This window comes from Salvelinus alpinus, chromosome 18 (assembly GCF_045679555.1).
Source record: "Salvelinus alpinus chromosome 18, SLU_Salpinus.1, whole genome shotgun sequence".
In the NCBI taxonomy this organism is placed as follows: Eukaryota; Metazoa; Chordata; class Actinopteri; order Salmoniformes; family Salmonidae; genus Salvelinus; species Salvelinus alpinus.
The window spans coordinates 4,962,591-4,985,378 of NC_092103.1; the positions used below are offsets into that span (position 1 = coordinate 4,962,591).

The 22,788-nt window shown below is 42.6% G+C and overlaps 1 protein-coding gene across 1 annotated transcript; it reads left to right on the top strand.

Moving 5' to 3' along the window:
• Positions 1 to 4,239: 4,239 nt before the first annotated feature.
• On the top strand, positions 4,240 to 11,748 carry LOC139543576 (intracellular hyaluronan-binding protein 4-like). The gene is made up of 8 exons (XM_071349784.1): positions 4,240 to 4,692; positions 5,269 to 5,389; positions 8,020 to 8,166; positions 8,294 to 8,365; positions 9,044 to 9,121; positions 9,372 to 9,552; positions 11,033 to 11,218; positions 11,429 to 11,748. The coding sequence occupies exons 1-8, from the start codon at positions 4,434 to 4,436 to the stop codon at positions 11,492 to 11,494; spliced, it is 1,110 nt and encodes a 369-aa protein (XP_071205885.1). The 5' UTR covers positions 4,240 to 4,433; the 3' UTR covers positions 11,495 to 11,748.
• The last annotated feature ends 11,040 nt before the right edge of the window (positions 11,749 to 22,788 follow it).

Genomic DNA, 22,788 nt, shown 5'->3' on the forward strand with positions numbered 1-22,788 from the left:
TATTCACATTTTCTGTAACTAAACATACAAATATATATTTTAGTTATAAGGAAGGTGAAATCTTAGTTTTATTTGATTTTGTTATATTTAGAAAGCGTATAAGCCATTTCAAGACTTATTCATTCAGTTTTGTTGAATTGGAAATGCATAAAATATTTAATTATCATATTTGTACTGTGTACTTGAGCTTGTGTCCTCCAAAGTGACTACACCTCAGCAATATATAACTATTTTTACCAGAAAGGTGAGATTTTAACCTTTTCTTTGACATGACATTTTCAATTACATTTAGTTACATTTAACTGGTTTTAATGATGAATGGATAGTGGTCATATTTTTGCCTAGAGAATTCAGATTTCAGTTTCATTTGATTGAAATTAATTTTGAAAGTGTTTGGTGCTCAGGATCTGTAAATAAACAAACCACCTTAGGGTGGTAATCTTTAAGAAAAAGTGAGACAGGTTTTTTTTATACTTTAAGACCTGTGGCGGTCAATGCCGTTTTAGTTGAGGGAGTACTAATTTATTTTCATGACCATGACTTTATTTCTATTACTGCATATTGGATGACTGTCATTCATTTTCCATTCACCCTGTTAAATGTAACAACAATAGGTTTAGGCTACTACATGATACTCTAATTTTCTTTATACCCATCCTGAGATTGCTACAACCTAGCCTATGAATGAAAGTTTACAACGTAGGTACACACAGGTCGAGACAAATTTGATGTGACACAGTTACATTCAATACCACCTTGCACACTCTTGCCTGCATCTAGCTGATAGATGGTGTAATCATTAGTCCATCAGTTGCAAACGAGAGTTTCTATTGGACAAATTCAGCTATGTTTATCCCCGTTTTGTTCCGTTTGCTTCTGTTTAAGAAACGTTTTTCAACAGAATCGGCAGAATGAATACACCTGATCATGCGTTAACACAGTTCAGTTTCATAGAGCCACGTTGTATTTCTCGCATCTACGTTATGCTCTAACCTCCTTTCACCTCTTCCCTTTGCTTGTAGACTTCAATGCACAACACATCAGCTGTAGACTTCAATGCACAACACATCAGCTGTATGTGACCAGTCAAAAGAACCTTTCCAAGCCAAACCGCTACACAATGGGGCGGCAGCGTAGCCTAGTGGTTAGAGCGTTGGACTAGTAACCGAAAGGTTGCAAGATCAAATCCCCGAGCTGACATGGTACAAATCTGTTGTTCTGCCCACTGTTCCTAGGCCGTCATTGAAAATAAGAATTTGTTCTTAACTGACTTGCCTAGTTAAATAAAGGTAAAATGGTTGCAGTTCATGCAAGAGTTCATGCAAGAGCTCTGATAGGTTGGAGGACATCCTCTGGAAGTTGTCACTGTAAGTTTATGGAAGGGGATGAGAACCATGAGCCTCCTAGGATTTGTATTGAAATCAATGTACTCTGAGGAGGATGGAAGCTAGCTGTCCTCTGGCTACACAATGGTGCTACCCTACAAAGTGCTGTTGATGCTAATGTAGACCTTATTTGCAAAAGTGTTTTAATCAATTACTTTATATTTAGTTTTATCTAAGAAGGCAACTTTTAAATGTTTTAAAATTTACATTTGTATGAAATTCATTGGGGTTATGGGGTCTCCTCTCCTGGGGTTTCCTCTTCCTCCTCTAAGGCGCCTCCACTGTTCAAGACAGGCCTTTTCAAGGCTCTCGAGTCCTAATGGTATTATTTTCTCTGTTTTGGGGGTTTGATGAAAATGTATTTTTTGCAGCAGCACTGTGCAAAAGATAAGATCAACACCTGGTTAAATTAAGGGATATATTTCTTATTTTTAATTTTCGTTTGAAACGAATACACAGAAGAAAATTAAACGTCTTTGGTATTTAAGTGTTGATCCCATGTTTCAATGGCAGAAATAAAAGATCCTAGACATTTTCCATACGCACAAAAAGGTTATTTCTCTCAGTTTGTGCACAAATTTGTTCACATCTCTGTTGGTGAGCTTTTCTTTTTTGCCAAGATAATCCATCCACCTGACAGGTGTAGAAGTTGATTAAACAGCATGATCATTACACAGGTCCACCTTTTGTGGGGACAAAACAATCCTACTAAAATGTGCAGTTTTGTTACAACACAATATCACAGGTGTCTCAAGTTTTGGCATCCTGACTGCAGGAATGTGCGCCAGAGCGATTGCCAGATAATTTAATGTTAATTTCTCTACCATAAGCCGTCTCCAACTTCGTTTTAGAGAATTTGGCAGTACATCCAACCGGCCTCACAACCGCAGAGCACGTGTAACCACGCCAGCCTCCCTCCATATCCTGTTTCTTCACCTGCTGGTTCCTAGCTCACAATACTAGCAAAGTTAACTGTGCTGTTCCTTGCATGAGATTGGCTGTGGTTTTGGGGGTGGCACGCAGCCTGGGAGACGTGCTGACTGTCAGGCATCATTCAGGGCTTAAATACCCCACGAGGGCTTAGTTGAACCACGAAGTCTTAGCTCAAGGTAAGGGACATTACGCTGATAACGTTCTAATTTATTAATGACAATTAGCTCCAAACACATGAAAGCATGATGTTAAAATGAAATGTACCATCCCTTAGTGTAGCCATCAATAAAAAAAAGTATGTGCTGATCCACCATGGGCTGTCGCATAAGTTATACTGTCAATCTATCATCAATAGATCCAGTCATATTTATAATTTCTCGTGATCTCGACAAAACAGCTTTTGTTATGTAGAGATCATGATCATGTAGCGGTCATGATCTCTACATAACTAGGGAATATCTCTGGACTTCTGTACTGTAGCCTATTTCACTTCCTCAAACCCCAAGAATGAATATAAGATAACTCAATAAATCTGCGATGAATTTTGACGTTTTTTCCAGAGGATGTTTTAATTGCGCAATTTGATATCTAGCGACGGTGTTTGGTGCATTATTTCTTAAGTAAAAAAATGTGCAACATGTATTATGTAAACAAAGTCAGAGCTGCTGGGCAGGTCTGTCTCACTGTCTATGCTATTGGATAGACAGCAATCGCCGCAGCGGTACACACAATGTTAGTGGGTAAATGGACATCGTCAAATCAAAACCCAACCTTAATTTACCCGTTGGGACGCACGGATGTTCCAAACTCTGTTTTAGACGAGACTCACTTTATGACCAAAATTATCCTATTTACTAGTTGTACATTTTGACTCTCATGGATGCCACACAGGCCGTTTCAAAGGTATTTGTTGATTTTTTTATTTTTATGGAATGGCTTATTTACTCTAATAGAAGTTTCGTAATGCTTATGTAGTTACCGGTGTACTGATATAAGTAGGACACGTGACACCCCGGGAATTTAGAGAATAAACACTCAGAGTTGTGCCTGTTGTTCACTCCTCCCGACTGCCTTCCTTTTTTAAAGACATTTATTTTCATTATTGGAGCTACCACTTGAGTATCTGGTCAATGTAATGGATAATCTGCGAGTTGGACAATATTTATCCCCATAATAGTTAATAGGCATTATATAGTGCTTTTCTACCGACTGAGGTACTCAAAGCACTTTACATAGTAGGGTGAAATTCACCTCATTCAATGTGTAGTACCCACCTGGGTGATGCACAGCAACCATTTTTGTGCCAGAACACATCAGCTGGAGAGGTGATATATGCTAATGATTAGGTAGCCATTATGAAATGGGTTCAGGTTGGGAATTTAGCCATGACACCAGGGTTAACGCCCCTACTTTTACAATAAGTGTCATGAGATTTTTAATGACCACAGAGATCTGGGACACCCATTGAACATCCCATCTGAAAGATAGCACCCTACACAGGGCAATGTCCTCGTCACTGACCTGGGATCTCTTTAGGGAAGAGTGCCCCCTACTGGCCCTCCAACACCATTTCCAGCAGCATCTGGTCTCCTATCCAGGGACTGACCCTGCTTAGTTTCAGAGGTAAGCCAGCAGTGGGATGCAGGATGGCATGCTGCAGCAGGCTTTGAATGGCGGTGACCAACCTCTTGACAAAAGTGATCGAATGTGCCCATTGATTGTTTGGAGACAGCTTGTGTCATTTAAAGAACATCTATGAAATTTCTACCTGCAGAAAACCTAATAATGATAGAAATAGGTGCCAAAAAACCCTACCCAAAAGCATGCCTTTACGCTATGATGACGTTAACGTGGTGTGTTTCTTTAACACCTCATGAATAATATTGTAATATTATGGGGCAGGGTTGTATATAAATGATCCGCCATTTTGGAAATACCGCATGCTCAAATGCTGTAGCCTGCCAGGTTCTAACTTGATGCAGGGGATGTTCATAATTTAATCACAGGTCAATATGTTTGTTCTTGAATCATTCGGTTCGTAAAAAAACGTCATTAGCTTTAGCATTGTATGTAACCCAGGTTTTCTTCCAGCTGATTTTGAAAAACATTCTCAACATGAAGGGTATAATTGAAGATCCCACCGAAAGTGCTGGTTTTGGGTGCGCCGTGACAAACCGTTTTGGTCAGCTTTTAGACGACGAGGCCGACCCTTTCGATATTATTCGCCAGGCGCAGGTGGAAAAACAGAAGAAAAAGGATGAGCCAAGAAGAACTGATTCAACATCCAAACCTGTCAAGAAGGAGTCTCAAAAGGACAAGAGAACTCCCTTGAATGCTGTGGAAGGCAACCATTCACAGGCAAAAGTTTTACAGGGTAATGCAATGGGTGAAGGCCTAGCTAGCTGACGTGAAAATGGGCAGTATTGACGGCACGTGTCAGGTGCATTTAACGTGTAACGTTAGTTATCTAAAACATTTCAGGCGTGTCAAACTTGCATAATTGACACTTATGATAGAAATTAACTATTCCTGTCCGTCGCGTGTCCATCCATGTGTTATGGAACTCCCCACGTTATTATGCACATGTTGTTCGCCGTCTGGCTGGCGTAGTAGCTAACTTAACTACCTTTTTAGCTAACTAGTTAGATTTCTAACTAGCTAACTTCAGTGCAACATGGGGGTTGTGTTTACATTTACATTTAAGTCATTTAGCAGACGCTCTTATCCAGAGCGACTAGTTAACTTTTTATTTTCACAGGAACTTTCGCGGAATTGCTTATAAGGTATAGATTGTAAGCTAGTGCTAACTATATCAATCACATGCTAGCTAACTAGCAAGCTATATAGTTAGGTTTAGCTAGTAACCTATAGTAGATGGAGGCCTTTTTGAAGTGGCCAGATTAAGGGGGGGGGGTGTGGGGTGATTACATAATTTGTCATTTTTGTGCAGGTCAGAAGTATCCTCCTCGAGGTGCACCTGGCCAGGTGGAGGAGAGGGGGGAGCGACGAGTTGCCTTCCGGGATCGGAGGCAGAACGACAGTGAGGCTCCGCTAGGATACTCAATTGAAAGGTAGTTATACACTAGAGGTGGGAATTTTCTTGGTTGACCGATTGAACATGACATTGGCTGCTTTTACACAAATTCGTCTTTTGACCAATCAAATCGGCTCTGAAAAAGACAGGATGATTAAAGGGCACGTGTTCTTTTCCAGAAGATCAATGGAAATAGCCCCATTCTGATAATTTTACACTGCCTGTGTGAACAGCCATAGGCTATTCAAGTAGTAACATGTGCAATTTCCTTCAGTTTTCTATCTATGCTAACCCCACTTTGCAGAGCTGAGAGAACTGGATAGTTGTATGCATGTTCACTCCAACTGGCCAACCAGTGCCTTCTGTGGAGCCATCATGTGCCTTACTAGGGTTGTGCTGAACTCGTCATACCTATAATCCTATCCGTTTCACACTTGATAGGCTACTCATAATTGTCTTTACTTGTGTTTGGAAAACCCAGAAGTGCAGTAAAGCCTGTACTCAAGTGCTTCTGTTCCTTCACTCATTCACACATTGCTCACGATCCCGACATCTGAAATGCACATTACTTTCATAGTCTTAATTATCAACAAAATGGGTTCATAAATGATGCATGGCTGGCTACTGCTGCCTGCATTTATTCCTGATGTTCTCGCCCTAGTAGCCTAGGCTACATTGTTTTACTTTCGAGAGGCGCAAAATTTCTCTCCTAACATGTAGCCTATGCTACAACATTTGTACAATCAAAATTAACTATTTAAATGTGTAATTTTATCTTCTAATGATCTGTCGCTTGGAAAACATGTCGGAGAAATAATCATAGTAAGGGAGACTCGCGTGTCTGGTGAATTTAGTTGCTGGACAAAGTAGTAAACAAACAACTGCCACAACATGGCCTCAGCAAATCCAGCTGAAAATATAAACAGATCGATAGCTGGAATAATGCCTAGCTACTGATTTTGTTTGGAGACGGAAGGGAGAGTTGTGAGTGAAAGTGGGAGGTGGTGTGAGTCCTGGACAACAAGAGAAGAGATGTTTGTTCTTATCAATCATGGCAGCAGGCAGCACACTGCCGGTGTCTTTACTGGCAGCTGAATCGGTCAGTTGGGGTTATGTATTCTGCACGGTTTGAGTGACATGAGAAATGCTACCTTTTTTAGCAACTTTCTCAGATTACAGATAATGACTTAACATCGTTGTATCCGGCAAATTCCTCATATCCCTAACGGTTCTCCTTTTGTCTGAGTACTCCCCTACTCCTTACCCCAAAACTTCAATTAATATCTCAGGTGTTTCTTTGATTAATAAACTGAACACAACTAGAACGCATTAGACTGGCTATTTGAGCCAGGTGTCTATTTCCTTAATGCATGCAGCTTTTGCTCATTTGCATAGTTGACTGTTTAATTCCAACATTATAATACTTTTCTTAATTTCTGGCACTGTTTATCACTTTTCTTATGCCTCTATAAAAAATTTACTTCCCTTGACTGAATAATTAGTCTGACTGTGAATTTTTGTCTGTTTTTACTTTCACCAGTAGAGGGTGATGGCCTAATTTCTAGTGTTTTGTACTCCTGAAGTTGACTGTGTGTTTGCCATTTTAGCTAGCACTTCTCAGCTGTTAGCAGCCAATGGCTAGCAGTTTCTTACTGGTGATTACTGAATTATTTAATTTAACAAATTAAACAAAGGTGCAATATGCAAAGATCGCTCCACCATTTCCTGGTCGCTAAAATTCTAATAGTTCACTTAAACAAGCAGTGTAGAGAATGACTCATTGTACCATCTAAACCCCTATAAAATTTGTTTTCAGTAACAAAATTATTTTTTCAGTTTGAAGTATGCCTCAAGTGTAGGGCTGGGCAATATATTGTGAGAACTGGTACAGATTTTTACAATGGTCTAAAGGTATTTTTATGCAGTGATAAATTACCATGTTGGTCAACTTCACTATCCTTTTGGTTGAGAATAAAACCATCATAATGGAGAAAGCCTACTAAAACCACGTAGAATTAATTTTTTACCTTTCTACGCTCATGCACAACTCATAAACAATATTAGAACTTCAGAAACAAAATGTTGCCCTACCATCAAATTAGCCAAAATATCATCACACCATATATTTTATCGCCCGACCCAAGTGTCAGGTCTGGAGCGTGACGTCACAATCTCTGCTGGTTGGCTACTGCATAGCAACCTAGCTATGCCAAAAGCCCTGGTTTGCCCTAAAAAGCCTATGTAAATTACAATCGCCAGAATGGCCAAACCAACATTTTTCCATAGCGCTGACATCATCCATGTATTCCTATCATCTACTGGTTTTGTCTATGGTTTGAAGCTGGTTCACAAAACCGAAAGTAGGACGCAAAAACAACTTAAGAATGGAAGCTTAGAAATGGAACAGATCTATCGCTGCATAGACTTGTTTTCAATGAGAATGAGATCAGTAATTTGTATTTCTGTGAGAATTTGGTCAGGTCACCCAGTAAGTTATATGGTAGCTTTAACCTGTAAACAAGGTAACCTCTTTTAAACAATCCATTTAGAAACTGGTGTTTATTTGCTGAAATGTGTGCCTTTGCCTGACTATTAAAATGGACAGGTGGCTACGTGAGACTTAAGTTTTTATGTTAACTAACCGCTCCCCCCCCCCCCCCTAAACAGGCCTGTGGATCAGGGTGAGCGTGCCGCAAGGGGCCGAGGTGGTGGCCGTGGAAGAGGAATGCGCGGCAACAGCAACTTCAGATCCACAGATGGCTTTGACCAGAGAGGCAAAAGGGAGTTTGAGCGCCACAGTGGCAGCGATAGAACGTAAGAACAATACTTAACACATTGCTTTTAAATCAAGTTTGTCTGTTTCACAATGCATGTGAGTGTTGTACTTGGATTATGACAAAATAGTTGAGGTTGATGACATTTAAACTTTTGCCTGTTGCAGTGGTGTCAGGCCAGAGGAGAAGCGAGGGGGCAGTGGTCCACGTAACTGGGGATCCATGAGGGACCACATGAGGTGAGTAAGCACATTAGGATTGTAAATGTGAGACATTTAACTGTGCCTCAGTGTGTGAGTAGCTATAGTTGTACTCTGCCGTCCTAGTTTGGACTATTAGTAGGAGTAGCCTCAAACCCAGGCTTCTCACATTCTGTTCAAATGCCTTGAAGTCTTCCTCAGGAAGACTATAAAAAGGGGGTTAGTACAGTAGTCTAGGTGAAAACCAGTCAAATATTTTTTGCGTTGATCCAAACAGGTTTCAGAGTTTCTGACTGGCAACGAGCTAGCTAGTGAAGGTAGCACCGCATAGGCTACTAAAACATTGTCCAACACTGTCGGAAAAGACTGGGACAAAACAAAGCTCAAACAAGAAAATGCCACTCCTGATGGGCAATATAATTTCTACTCGGACCCAATCAAATGGGAGTGTTGAAAGCCAGTGCTCTCATTCAAACGTACAATCCCATACGGAAGTTGTTCAGACATCAAATAGTTGTCAACAAGCTGAGATTTGGATGGATCTAGCCATGCTGTGGCTTGTCTCTTGAAAAAATATTCAAATGAGAGGCAATATATTCCTTTGGGTCTCATTGAGGTGGGTCTCAACCAATGTTACTTGGCACGTCTTCATCAGCACTTTCATATGAATTATCTTGAATGATTGTTACTGTAGTTATACTGTTTATGCGATTTTAGTGCTGCCGCTGATGGGGCTCCCACTGAGGGAGGGGATGGAGATGAGGTGGCGGATTCCGCAGAGACTGGAGCAAATCGGTGAGCGAGCCAAGTGACTGACCAGCGCAGCAATGTTAATCAGACCACACAGTGAGACAGTGCAAATAATATACATGTGTAGCTTACTACTTTATGCAAATCCTCTACGATACTCACTACATATTCTGGTCTATACATACCCTGAACTCAGACATTATCATTTGAAATGCTCACATTTACTCTAGTTATAGAATGAGTTTCAGGTTGTATTAGATTTCCATCCCCATAGTAATCTGTTGATTCTCTGCAGTGCCCCGGAGACTGAAGGCGAGGGGGAAGCAGTGGTGGAGGTTTCCGTGGAGATGTCTCTGGATGAGTGGAAAGCCCTACAGGAACAGAACCGGCCCAAGAGGGAGTTCAACCTGCGCAAGGCTGATACCATTGTGCCTTCTGACTCTGTGGTCATCCACAAGTCCAAGAAACAGGTTGAGGTGAGGAATCTTGCACAAATGCTGCAAAAACAGGATGCTTAACTTCTTATGGCTGCAATCCCGTTAAAGGGATGATATGACAGCAGCCAGTGAAAGTGCAGGGTGCCAAATTCAAACAGAAATCTCATAATTAAGATTCCTCAAACATACATGTATCTTACACCATTTTAAAGGTAATCTTGTTGTTAATCCCACAAGTGTCCGAGTTCAAATAGGCTTTACAGCGAAAGCACCACAAACGATTGTTAGGTCACCGCAAAATCACAGACAGTCATTTTTCCAGCCAAAGACAGGAGTCACAAAAAGCAGAAATGGAGATAAAATGGATCACTAACCTTTGATGATCTTCATCAGATGACACTCATAGGACTTCATGTTACACAATACATGTTTTGTTCGATAAAGCTCATATTTATATCCAAAAACCTCAGTTTACATTGGCCCCATGTTCAGAAATGCCTCCAAAATATCCGGAGAAATTGCAGAGAGCCACGTCAAATAACATAAATACTCATCATAAACTTTGATGAAAGATACATGTTTTACATAGAATTAAAGATACATTTGTTCTTAATGCAACCGCTGTGTCAGATTTCAACGGCAAAAGCACAATATTCAATCTGAACAGTGTTCAGCCACAAAAGGAAGCCATACAGTTACCCGCCAAATTGTGCAGTCAACAAAACTCATAAAAAGCATTATAAATCTTCACTTACCTTTGCTGATCTTCGTCGGAATGCACTCCCACTTCCACAAATGTTCGGTGTTGTCCATAATTTATGTCCAAATAGCTATTTTTGTTAGCGTGTTTGGTAAACAAATCCAAAGTCACGAAGCGCGTTCACTAAAAGCAGACGAAATGTCAAAGTTCCGTAACAGTCAGTAGAAACAAGTCAAACGATGAATCAATCTTTAGAATGTTTTTAACAAATCTTCAATAAAGTTCCAACCGGAGAATTACATTGACTTCAGATGTGCGATGGAACAGAGCTCCCTCTCATATGAACGCGCACTATTTTCTGTCTCCATCGGCCCCACCTCACAGTAGAGGCATCAGACAAGGTTCTACAGACTGTTGACATCTAGTGGAAGCCATAGGAAGTGCAAACTTATCCATATCCCACTGTGTGTTCAATAGGGGCTGTGTTGAAAATCGACCAACCTTAGAATTCCCACTTCCTGTTTTGATTTTTTTCTCAGGTTTTTGCCTGCCATATGAGTTCTGTTATACTCAGACATCATTCAAACAGTTTTAGAAACTTCAGTGTTTTCTATCCAATACGAATAATAATATGCATATATTAGCAACTGGGACTGAAGAGCAGGCAGTTTACTATGGGCACCTCTGTGCACCTTTCATCCAAGCTACTCAATACTGCCCCTGCAGCCATAAGAAGTTAATATCACTGCTTGTTTCTTTTCGGCCTCATTGAATTACAGCAAACTGATTTATATGGTGCTTGTTTCTCTTGATCAACAGGAGGAGGTTGAGGAGGATGACGCTGCAGCCCTCCGTCGCCCTGCCAATGACATCACAGCCAAGTTGAAGATTGACTTTGGCAGTCTGGGACGACCCTCACGGGGTACCAGAGGAGGAGGAAGAGGTGGACGAGGTGGCCCAGCCACACGGCCAGAGACCATTTCTCCCCAGAAGCCTCCTGAGAAGGTATGTCTGGACTGAATGGGTCCTGTTAGATATACATCAGGGGTTTGTAACCATTGCCAAAGGCAGCAAGGATGGTGGGCAGGTTCAGTTCGCCTTTCTGCCTGTCTCATTCAATTGTGAATAGCACTGCAATAGGCCTTTGGCAGCATATTCCTTACCCGTGTGTTGATACACAGGTATCCCATAAGTTGACTGATTGATTCTCCTTAGGCCCGATTCCAGCAGGGACAGGCCCCAAACCCTGACGACCCAGAAGACTTTCCTGCCCTTGCCTAAAGGAAGCGGACCAGCACTGGACCAGAGCCCAGTCTACAGGTGGCCCTTCACCTGTACTGTGCCTTAGTGGATTTGGCTGCACTTCCCAAGAGGAGCAGGAAATAAACTGGTCATGCTCGTATCTATCCCAAAGGACTGTATATATCAGAGTTCCTATCTGCTCTCTGTATAGTTCAGATGAATAGCCTTTCATTGTAATGGGAAATATGAATACTTGACCTGTTTATAAAAAAAATAAATACTGTTGACATTGACACGACTTAGGATACTATTTGTTCAACCACAAGTGTAAACTGACAGTGGTAGACCCCTTATGGTTTCTCCAGTGACGTCTTATTAAAGCACATGGATTGTTTTATTGAATAGCCATTTGTGCCAATGCCTAGACAAGTGTGCCTTTTAGTCAGCCCCAAGGGGGTGTATCAAGACTGTTCTTTGAGTCATTACAAGCCATCTCAGATCCACCTCATTCCTCACACCAAACAACCCATCTAAATAAGAAACAAATGTTTAAACAGCATGGAATACTTCACAGTGAATGATTCGTTTGGTGTTCATCTTTGTTGTATGATATTTTTGACAGGTTTTTATAAAGGATTTCTCCAGAAATGTAACCTTCATGAATTTCCATTCTGTATGAGTAGTGTCCAGAACAGAGCGCCTCTACCCTGCTGTTGCCTAGTAATAATGAACTAGAATGCATGAGAACTCTTCCTGTTGTCAAAGGCCTACTGGCGGTGCCACAGCCAGCTTTCCCCTGTGGCACAATCCCATGTTCACTAAGCTGAGGTCACTTTATGCCATTTTATTGAATTTGAATGTGCAGTTTAATTTGCTGTTTTAATGCATGTTAGGGTAACTGTCCCCTAGTGAGGCGATTCGGTTGTAAGTTAAGTCTTTGTGGCCTTATTGTGCTTTTGAACAATTAGAATTTGGTCGGGGAACAACTCAATGGTTTCCTCATTTGAGCTATTCATTGACTCTGACCTGTGATTTCTTGGAAGGAAATCAACAGGTAGTCTACATGAGGTCTGCTTCTTGGTGGTCATCTTGAGGCCTAACAAAGTACCCTGGCACTCTGACTATTGGGTGATTGAGTGGAGAGAACCAATCGCCATGCTGGCGGATGGCCAGTTCCTGTTAGAGGATTTGAGATCCAAATCAGCTGTATACACTGATGTCTCTGACCTTGGCTACAGACACCATTAAATTAATTAGCGTACGTTATGTCTCATGAGGACTCATCAATCAACTGAGGTTTATGAGAAATGGTTTTAATCAGAAGTTAACAAAGCAAATCAACAGGATCTCGGCGAGATGAACGGCACAACTAAAGCTGATTTGCATGTAAGTCTTCTGGAACTACTGAATCGTTTGAGGAAAATATAACTGGTTTGGAGCAAATGCAAGACTCGTGTCTACTTTTCTTCCTGGAGGGCTCATTGTATTGATTAGCAGGTAAAGGTCAGAATGGGGGGGCATGGCTGCCATCCTGGGGGCTTTAGAGCGGTTGATATTTCATCTTAAGAAAATCAAAACAAGCCTCTTAAATCAACCCTATGGGGAGTGGAGGCCCATTACTCCCTTTTAAGGATGTGAGGGAAGTGTTATTTTCTCACTGGAGGACCTTGAGTCTACCGTTCATCTGCCAACATCTCTGGTTATTAACAAGGAATTTGTAAATGCCTAAGTTAACATAAGTCAAAAGGCACTAAACATTAAAAAAAAATGTTCATGTTAAGGTAGCAATTCAATGAATCATAATGCATAGTGCTCAGACTCATGTACATGTCACAAAGGGAGCGGGTGGAGAATGAGTGTGAGTAAATTACCCACTAGGCTGATTACAGTGCACAAAGACCACCACAGTAAGGTTATTTTTCTTGGCTTTATCCTAGTACTCTGATTATATCAGCTTCTTTAGAAAATGAGTGTTTGTGTGGAGAAAGCCTTCTACTCTAATGGAGAGCATGTTACTGCCCTGCCAAGTTAGGACCTTGGATCAGAAGATGAAGAGCAACATTTTGCTCTCTGAATAATGTCTAATAAGATCTGCAAAGTGCTCAGATGGTAAAATCAATAGGCCCACTAAATCGGAATGTTGCCATGGCCACATAGCTGCTATACAGAGGATAACAATAGCAAACCTAGGCTTCTTAGGAATATTGAGCTCACATGGATGTTTATTTTCAGTAACAAAGATGAAACAATGATTAAGTCTACAAACTAACATTGCCAATGTTTTACCCAATACAAGATAAGCAGTAATGCTTATTTTGAAATCAAATTGACTTCAAAAGGAGCAGGGCCTCAGTTAAAATGTAAGCTCACTGCTGCCGATTTTGTTCCCTGCTAAATCTAAAAGCCTTATCCTTGATAGTCACTTGATACCCCCTCTGAGTCTTTGAAGGGGTTATTTTTCTTTTGCTCTTGTTTAAATAGCATTAGCCAAATAATCCCTGTGACTGTTTAGCACAGTGCATGTTTAATTTAAGAGCCCTCATCTCACTGGCTAGTGTTATATGGACAGGCAGAAGTACACCTAAAAACTACCAACAGAGCCTAACCAGACTTGTGGAGGTAAACAGTTTTGAGTTGCCGTACGTAAAGAGACAGTACAGTACAGAGCTATAGACACAATTCAAGACAGTTTGACCTCAGCAGAGAACCCAGTACCAACAGAGTATCCCAGCCTAGAGGGTTATTTCCTGGCTGGCCTGTCAGGTGTTCTATTAGTGAGGTAAACGTGGAGCCGTGATCCGTGAGCACACTGGCAGTCTCTGCCTGTCTCCAAGGAAACAATTAGGACTCCGTCTTCATGGAGTGGCATCACCACCCTTACCTTCAGCAGAGAAACAAATATCTCACACATTCACAATGTCAGGGGGTATTTAGCCTGGTTGGCCTTGTGCACTTGTGAACATTTATTTTGTTTTCTGTTTTGCACACGAAGAGGCTACCAGTTCTGTGTGTGTTCCTGCGCCTCTGGGTTAGACAATTCTCTCCTCTGGTTCATCAGTATCTGTTGGTTTCTTCACGGCCAGAATCTACCATCTGTTTTTAAAAGAGGCCTTTGTTGCCTAGAGAGGTCACACTGGGTAGCTCTCTCTGTCTCACTCTCCTCTCATTTTCTTGCGCTCCCTCCCTCCTTCCCTTCCTAATTTCTCCCTCTCCGTTGTGGGATGTGTGTCAAGGTTACCCTTCACTGCAGGTGTATGTGAGCCTCAAAGAACCTGTTATATTGATTTAGACTTGAGGGCTGATGCTGTCAGCAGCCTTGAATCCTGAGGAACAGATAGCGGAGAGGAGATTCTTGAATAAACCATATTTCTACTGTTGTTTATTTAACTGGCAATATATACAGTATTTTGGTTAGAGGGAATTATAGAGGTCTTGAGTCATAAATTTATGATGAATCAATATGGATATCTCAGTTTAAGCCGTACCTCATATACAGTAACTGCTGTTTATATGCACCTGTGCAATAGAGTGTCTAATTTCAGAGTCTTCCGTAATGAACAGATGCCTTCAAGGAAGATATCAACACCACTAACAGGTGTCAGAGATGTAGAGATCTTCATTTGGGCTGATGGGAACCTGGCATAACACCACAGACACTGTAAACTTATTAAGCTAATTTGTTTGCTTCAATGGCACAGAGACATTTTTAACAGTTTATTACAATTATCAGAGGAGAGGATACAGCACTACTGAAATTTACTGAACCCCCCCTCCATGTAAGCATTTTCAGAACACATACAGTCCAGTCTTTCAATTGAAAAAATAAACTGGACAGTGGGGCATTGCAAACTATATTATTTGATCTGAGAGGCTGCTCTGTGTGTAGAGCCACCTAGATCCACAATTCTGTTTTTACCAATGGTTATGCAGTCCATCAGGGCGGGTCGTGCTGATCTATAGATCACAGTGGGACACAATGGCTCTCAGCACCAGGAGGAGTGGGAAAGGCTGCCTCCTGGTGTTCCTGAAATGAGAGATGCAAAGTGCTCTCGTCGCGAAATGAAAGCCAAACCGGAGGCACCTTAGCAGGATCTACATGCCTGTTGACCCAGGGAGAATGGGATGGGAATCCCAAATAGGACGGCAATGTCAAAACAATATTGTCTCTATATATTCCAGATGGAAATAATATGAGTAACAATAGGGCAGGGGCAGGCAAATAGATTCGGTTTTGAGACGATGATGGTCAGGGGGCCAGAACATCAAAATAATAATTTGTACATGCAAGTTGACCACCACTAAGCCCAATAAGAGATTGAATTTGAAAATAGTAATCATTTTATACTTGATTGTATATATGTCTCTTTTTTTCCGTGGGAATACTTGGGAACAGATTTCCTAAATTCATATTTTTTGGCAGAATTCCAGGTAATTTTACTGTATTTTTTCCCCCCTAAAAATTCCCAATGATTATTATTATTTTTTACTAAAAACTTTGGGGGCCCCAAAAAATCACTTGCAGAACGGTTTTGGCATGCAGGCCGCATGTTGCCAATCCCTGCAATAAAGCAAAGGCCTAATGTTGATATAAGAAAGTGTCATAACAGAAAGAAGTTTCAGGGCATGGCTAAGGCACATGTGATTGGACAATGTGTGTGTGAGAGTGAAGAGGGTGTCACAGACCTGCAGAGAGAAGGCAGGCCCGCGGTTAATAATCAGTAATGAATTTGAATTTTGAAGCAAACGGCAGATGGAAAAGTCTGGCTGCACGGTGCTTGATCCACTCCAGTGACTTGTCTGACTCCTTCAGCTCTCCTCCTCCTTCCACTGGTTAACCTATGAGGTCACGAGGACAGGTGAAGTACCATTTCTCAGCCTGAGCCTCGACACAGTGACAGGATGAAACACAAGACGCTGCTACTCATCTCAGCTCAGCTCTCATACTACTGATTTTAAGATGTAATCAACCCCTGACAGCCCTCTGCTTAAAGATAAGCATGAGGTTCTTCAATCTTCATTAGTCAATGGCAAATTAGGTTTACACACACACACACACACACACACACACACACACACACACACACACACACACACACACACACACACACACACACACACACACACACACACACACACACACACACACACACACACACACACACACACACACACACACACACACACACACACACACACAAACACCAGGCATATCCATCACATCTTAACTGAAAACCATGGTAATGGTGTCTATTGATTTTTTTTCTTCCCTGGACCAGTCAAGCATGTAGAGAGAATGAAATTACCTTCACTCTCGAGGTTGTCAGGAAAACGTTACATCAGGAAAAGGCCTTTATTGTGTATGTGGCAAATACATTCATTTACATTCAACAACATTCTTGCCTATTAACAGCTTTCATCAAGTCAGCAATTTCTCAGTGCCATTTTTCTCTCATTAACACCGCTTGATAATAGGCCTATACAACCTCCTCAAAACGGTAACAGTCAGTCTCAGCCAAAGAGATACAGTACAGTGGGTCAGCTCTCTTCTCCTCCCAGACTATGACAGACACGCGGCTGTACTATAGTGGTGAACAAAATCCGACCCAGTGCAGAGTGTGTTGGGCCCTGCCTGCTGTGTGCGTCTACATCCCCCCCTCTGCTCTGCTCCCACTGAGCCGGCGGCTCTGAATCAGTAAACACAATGCCGCCTTTAATTAGCCCTCCGTTTCTAATTGATTAAAATTCCCTGTGGCGCAATTGTGCTGCCATCGCATAGACATGCTCCTCTCTCTCTCTCTCTCTCTCTCTCTCCCTCTCTCCCTCTCTCCCTCTCTCTCTATTTCAGCGAGTCATAATGAGACAGGGTAGTGTGTCAGAGTAGACAGACTATTTTGGACCACTGCCAGCTATCGTGACTAGCACACAGGCACAAGATACTTTACCACATGGGTTGGCAGGGTGAAAGGAAACGGGCATAGCTTGGCTAATCTGCCCACCTTCTGCTGTGCTGTGGATTGCCTGAGCACTGTGAAATCATGGGTGTTAAATGGCCACCTCATCATAATTCTGTGTGGGATGCATCTCGCTGCAGTGGTACAGCAGCTATGAGGTCCGTATTATTGGGAGAGAACAGGCCCATGATGAGAAGCCATTCCACCCCATTGAAATAACACTCAGACAAATTACTCCAGGAACACGACTACAGGCTACACCCTCATCACAGAGTCATTTCTCCCTGAGTGGCAATAATGCATCATCATGCACACAGACACCTCATGAATTTCAATGAGGACACAATCACATCCGACTTTTAAACAATGGCTGAGGAGGACATTTGATGAATGGGAGTTTCTTCTTCTGTGTGCTGCTTTTACTGTTTGGTTGGTGATGACATTTCCAACCACAGTTGGACCGTGGAGGTTAAAACCCGGAGATGCACCTGAGAAAAATCAGCATCACATATACAATGTCACAGCTCAAAAACACCCTGTTCACTTATCCATTGACTTGTTTCGTGGAGTCGTGCTTTTCAGCTCATCGAGCAAATCTAGCTGTTTTCCATCTCCTGTGTATTGAGGGACCAAGGCCATATTTAGATACATGTATTGTGTGGCAATATGCCCACTGTATTAGCATGCTGCAGCAATGAAGATTCCACGTCTGAATTATTATGCATGTTTGATTTATTATGACATTGAGTTTATATATATATATATTTTGTTGAGTACATGAATCCAAATATTCTTGATGTGTAAGAAGAATGATTCCATGCACCTGGTTACCAGGTTTGAACGACTAGGAACCTATTAATGAAAACAGTAGTTGTAGGATACAGTTACTGTATGTCATCTACAGATAGAGAACATTTATTTGACCTGTATGACCTTTGTTTGAGGTCAGGACCACTAGGACTATAATCTCTTTATCAATCTCCAGTCACAGACGCAGCTGTGTTGCACCTATCCCAGCATGCTTCACTCTGGCTATCAGGCCAAAACCAACTGATTCTGTACGTACTCAGGAATAACTCAGACACAGTTTGACATTTGGCATATGGAGAACATATATTGGATTTATAATTGAATTAGTATGTAGAGAACTCTTTCAGGGACTTGTTTCAGTGAAACAGAACGACAGCGTGGTTTTCTCCCTTCTATTTGTACTGAAAATACACTACTACCTCAGCCTTGGCTGTGGCAAGTGACACACGCACGGATTCCATTTACTATGATTGAAATCAGTATTTATCAAAATGAACAGTCATGCATTTTATTACAGCTAGCCAGAGAGTAAACTTAGCCAAGAACAAAAAGGCTGAAGCAATATTTTCTTCTGTACATACATTTTCACTTCATTGAGGGTAAATTCATAGACAAAATATTTGGAGATATTAATGTTCATGTTTTGTTGAATAATATAGTGATAATTACAGCATTTCCTTGACTATTATTTCATACCACAGATGAGTCCTGAGGGAAAACACAGGATCCGGAAATACCTGTAGTGTTTCTAAACGGCTCCATTTATTTCCACACATGACAACTGTCTTAACCTGGCTGGTTGTCTTAACCTGGCTCAGTTCTTTTTGTCATTTTATTTTTAAAAAGTACCCCCTTTTTCTCCCCAATTTCAATGTTGTCTCCACTGCAACTTCCTAACGGGCTCAGGAGGCAAAGGTCGGTGCATGTGTCCTCCGAAACATGACCTGCCTAACCGCACTTCTTAACACCCGTCCACTTAACCCGGAAGCCAGCCGCACCAATGTGTTGGAGGAAACACTGTTCAACTGACTGCCGAGGTGAGCCTGCAGGCGCCCGGCCCGCCACAAGGAGTCGCTAGAGTGCGGTGTGCCAAGTATAGCCCCCCGGCCAAACCCTCCCCTAACCCGGACAACACTAGGCCAATTGTGCCCTATGGGACTCCCGATCACGACACAGCCCGGGATCCAACCCAGGTCTGTAGTGATGCCTCTAGCACTGCGATGCAGTGCCTTAGACCGCTTTGCCACCCGGGAGGCCTAACCTGGCTCAGTTTTATGTGCTGGGAGGCACCAGCGCTAGCCTTAGTATTCCCCTCTTGCTTTCACTGTGTAATTTGATCAGGTTATTCATAACATTCAGCGGACGTCTCTCCCCAGAGTTAGCGTGACATTGCTATTTGCAGAGGATAAATGCATTAGCTGGCCCACTGCTAGGAAATTGAGCATTTAATATTTGCACTTTATGGGATGTACAGGTAACTGCCAAAATAAAGGAAACACCAACATAGTGTCTTAATAGGGCGTTGGGCCACCACGAGCCAGAACAGCTCCAAAGCACCTTGGCATAGATTCTACAAATGTCTGGAACTCTATTAGAGGGACGTGACACCATTCTTTCACATGAAGTTCCATCATTTGGTCTTTTGTTTATGGTGGTGAAAAAGCTGTCTCTGGCGCCGCTCCAGAATCTCCAATAAGTGCTCAATTGTGTTGAGATCTGGTGACTGAGACGTCCATGGCATATGGTTTACATCGTTTTCATGCATAGCCATGGTAGCCAAAATAATGGCCTACCCAGAATTTGTATACATGACCCTAAGCATGATGGGATGTTAATTGCTTAGGAATTGCTAAGGAACCACAATTGTGGAAGCACCTGCTTTCAATATACTTTGTATCCTTCGTTTACCCAAGAGTTTCCTTTATTTTGGCAGTTACCTGTGTATCAACAGACAGATTTACAGGAACTTGGGTCCTCTATTGACAACTGATGGGCAGACGGCATTTGGATGTGAAGGCAAAGCAGAGAGAGGGAGATATAATAACAATTCATATTTGTGTTTTTGTCTGTTGGAAAGGAAGCCTGCTGGTTGCTGGCTCTGGCTTTACAGAGGTGAGGCAGTAGACAGCTATCAGTAGGAGCCCAGCACGGCCAGCTAATTTCAGTCACAAGGCACCGGATAAATAAATACACTGGCTATTTCTCCACACCAAAAAGGGATGATGAGGGTGAAGGCGTTTTTTTGAAGTTGTGCTTTTATGGCCCAATCACTGAGCATCTGTTCAAATACAGAATAAAGGCAAACAACACCCTCCCTGCACATAATAACTTACCTGCAGGCGATATCTCAGCCCTATTTCTGTTCCCTTAAAATGAATGAAACTCTTTACGAAGGTCTGTGCTGGTGGTGGTGGTAGCAATGGGATAAACAACTTAAAAGGCAGAGCCTAGGCACTACTGGTGCAAGGCTAGCTACATTCCCACTGGTAAGGAATGTTTAACTTAATTGACACTGACTGGGTCACATTCAATATTGTCTGTGTAGGTGTTGTTTCAGTAACTCTGTACAGTGTGAGGTGTTGAGAGATAAGGAAGCCCCATATGCACAGGGCATCATGAGACACCACTCTGACCCCTGCTCTGCCCCCCTACCTCCCTGTACCACACTGAGTGACTGGTGGGCAAAGAAGTTCTCATATCCTGCCCAGTGGTTCCCCACTGGCTGTGCTGACATTTTTCTCAGGTTCATATGTCTTCCCTGCTGGCGGCCATCTCAGGACCACCCCCCTTTGTTTCTGTGTTGAGGAGTTCTGCCCAAATACACAACAGTGTCTCACCATTTGCTAAACATTGTAATGTGTATTCTGCCATGCATCCTTTATCTTAGGCTAGCACTCTGTTTACCTGATGGGGGAAATGGTTACAGGGTGTCCACGGAGGGACAGAGCATGGGGCGACGGAACATTAGGAGAATGTAACAAAATGCAGTGGAGGCAGTGATATGGAGATATGGAGGGAAGGAGAGGTTGAGTGGTGGATGGAGGGAAGAGCAGGCAGAGGAGGAGGTAATTAGACGGTGATTCATCCCCCTCTCTCTCTCTGTGGAATGGGTTTATTAATCAGGCTTTGATAAGAGGACAGTATTCAGGCCCGTGAACGGTTGATGGGGAACACGGCTCTAATGCAGCTGCCTGCGCCCACTCTCCTTTTCCTCTCCTCTCCCCGTCTTTGAGACACACAGGCATGACATGCAGCAGCACGAGGAGGGCGCTGCCTGGTGAACGACACCCTGGCACTGCTGTAGCCTTTACCTGTGATGATCACACTGTGTTCCCTGCGTGGTCAGGCCCGCTGACAGCCCTGCTTTAATGAACACCCATCTACAGGAGAAATCCGTCACTACAGGGTCACGCAGGCTGGCACGCGGGAAGGGAGGGAGAGATGGAGGGATGGAATAAGTCAAGCAAGGGGCATCATTTGGAGGAGGGCAAGGAAGAAAGTGGGCAGGTGCCATCATTAGCCCTTTTCACGGAATTGTGTGAACCCACAGCAGTTCCATGCCCCTGATCAATGCCCGATTCCCACTCTCATCTTGGTCAATAAATAATTAAGGCAGGGAAATTGGAATACAAAGACGTCAGGCCAAATGAATGACATAGAAATGGATTGTGGTATAATAACAAGTTGCTATAGTCAAAAAGTCCTCCCAATCGAAATCCTGCATGTCCTGATTCCCTCCGTAGGTTGTTGGATTACCTGCTCCCATCACAAAAGCAGAACTGCAGGCCCTTGAGTAATTGGCACGTAACGGCTTTCAACAAGCCTGTCTCTTTAGAATGAAGTGCTAATGTTGCATTACATTGCCCTAACCATTAGCCCAGTGAACCTGCATTACTGTTCCCCATCAACCTTAATGCTATTGTTCCTCATCACGTTGAGTGATCTGCTCATAAATGCTACCTGAGGTCTGAGCCGGGGCCCCCTGGTCGCGCCGCCTGCTCTCATTACGCCTTGGGCTGTTAAAGGCCTAATGAGGGGGATTGAAGTGCTGTTATCCCCCATCAGGACCCAGGCACATCTCAAACGGACCCTTTACAGTCCCGCTCAGCTCCTCATGGTACGTTGTTGTTCTGTTTAATTACAGAAAACAAGCAGCATAAGCTGGAGAGACAAGAGTAATGTCAGGGGTGGTTGAAGGGAGTTGTGGTTGTGCTGTGGATCCTCTACCTCGGTTTGTATAGGGTCAAACAGGCCTTGAGGCTGGTATTTCTATGAACAGTATATTGATTATCATATTGCAGTTCATACATTGTCTACCCTATGCCTGCCGTTGTGGATCTAAGGGTGGAAGAGGAAGAAGAAGACTGCAGGCAACAGTATGCCATACTGTTCAGGGAAGTCAGGAACCAATATACTCAGTCAGTTAGGAAAGCTAAGGCTAGCTTTTTCAAACAGAAATTTGCTTCCTGTAGCAATAATTCCCAAAAGTTTTGGGACACTGTAAAGTTCATGGAGAATAAGAGCACGTCGTCCCAGCTGCCCACTGCACTGAGGATAGGAAACACTGTCACC

Excerpts from the sequence above, each read along its gene's own strand:
- LOC139543576 (XM_071349784.1), top strand. The coding sequence starts at position 4,434 with ATGAAGGGTATAATTGAAGATCCCACCGAAAGTGCTGGTTTTGGGTGC. Across the intron at positions 8,167-8,293 it reads CACAGTGGCAGCGATAGAAC|TGGTGTCAGGCCAGAGGAGA; the intron begins GTAAGAACAATA and ends TGCCTGTTGCAG. Across the intron at positions 11,219-11,428 it reads CCCAGAAGCCTCCTGAGAAG|GCCCGATTCCAGCAGGGACA; the intron begins GTATGTCTGGAC and ends GATTCTCCTTAG.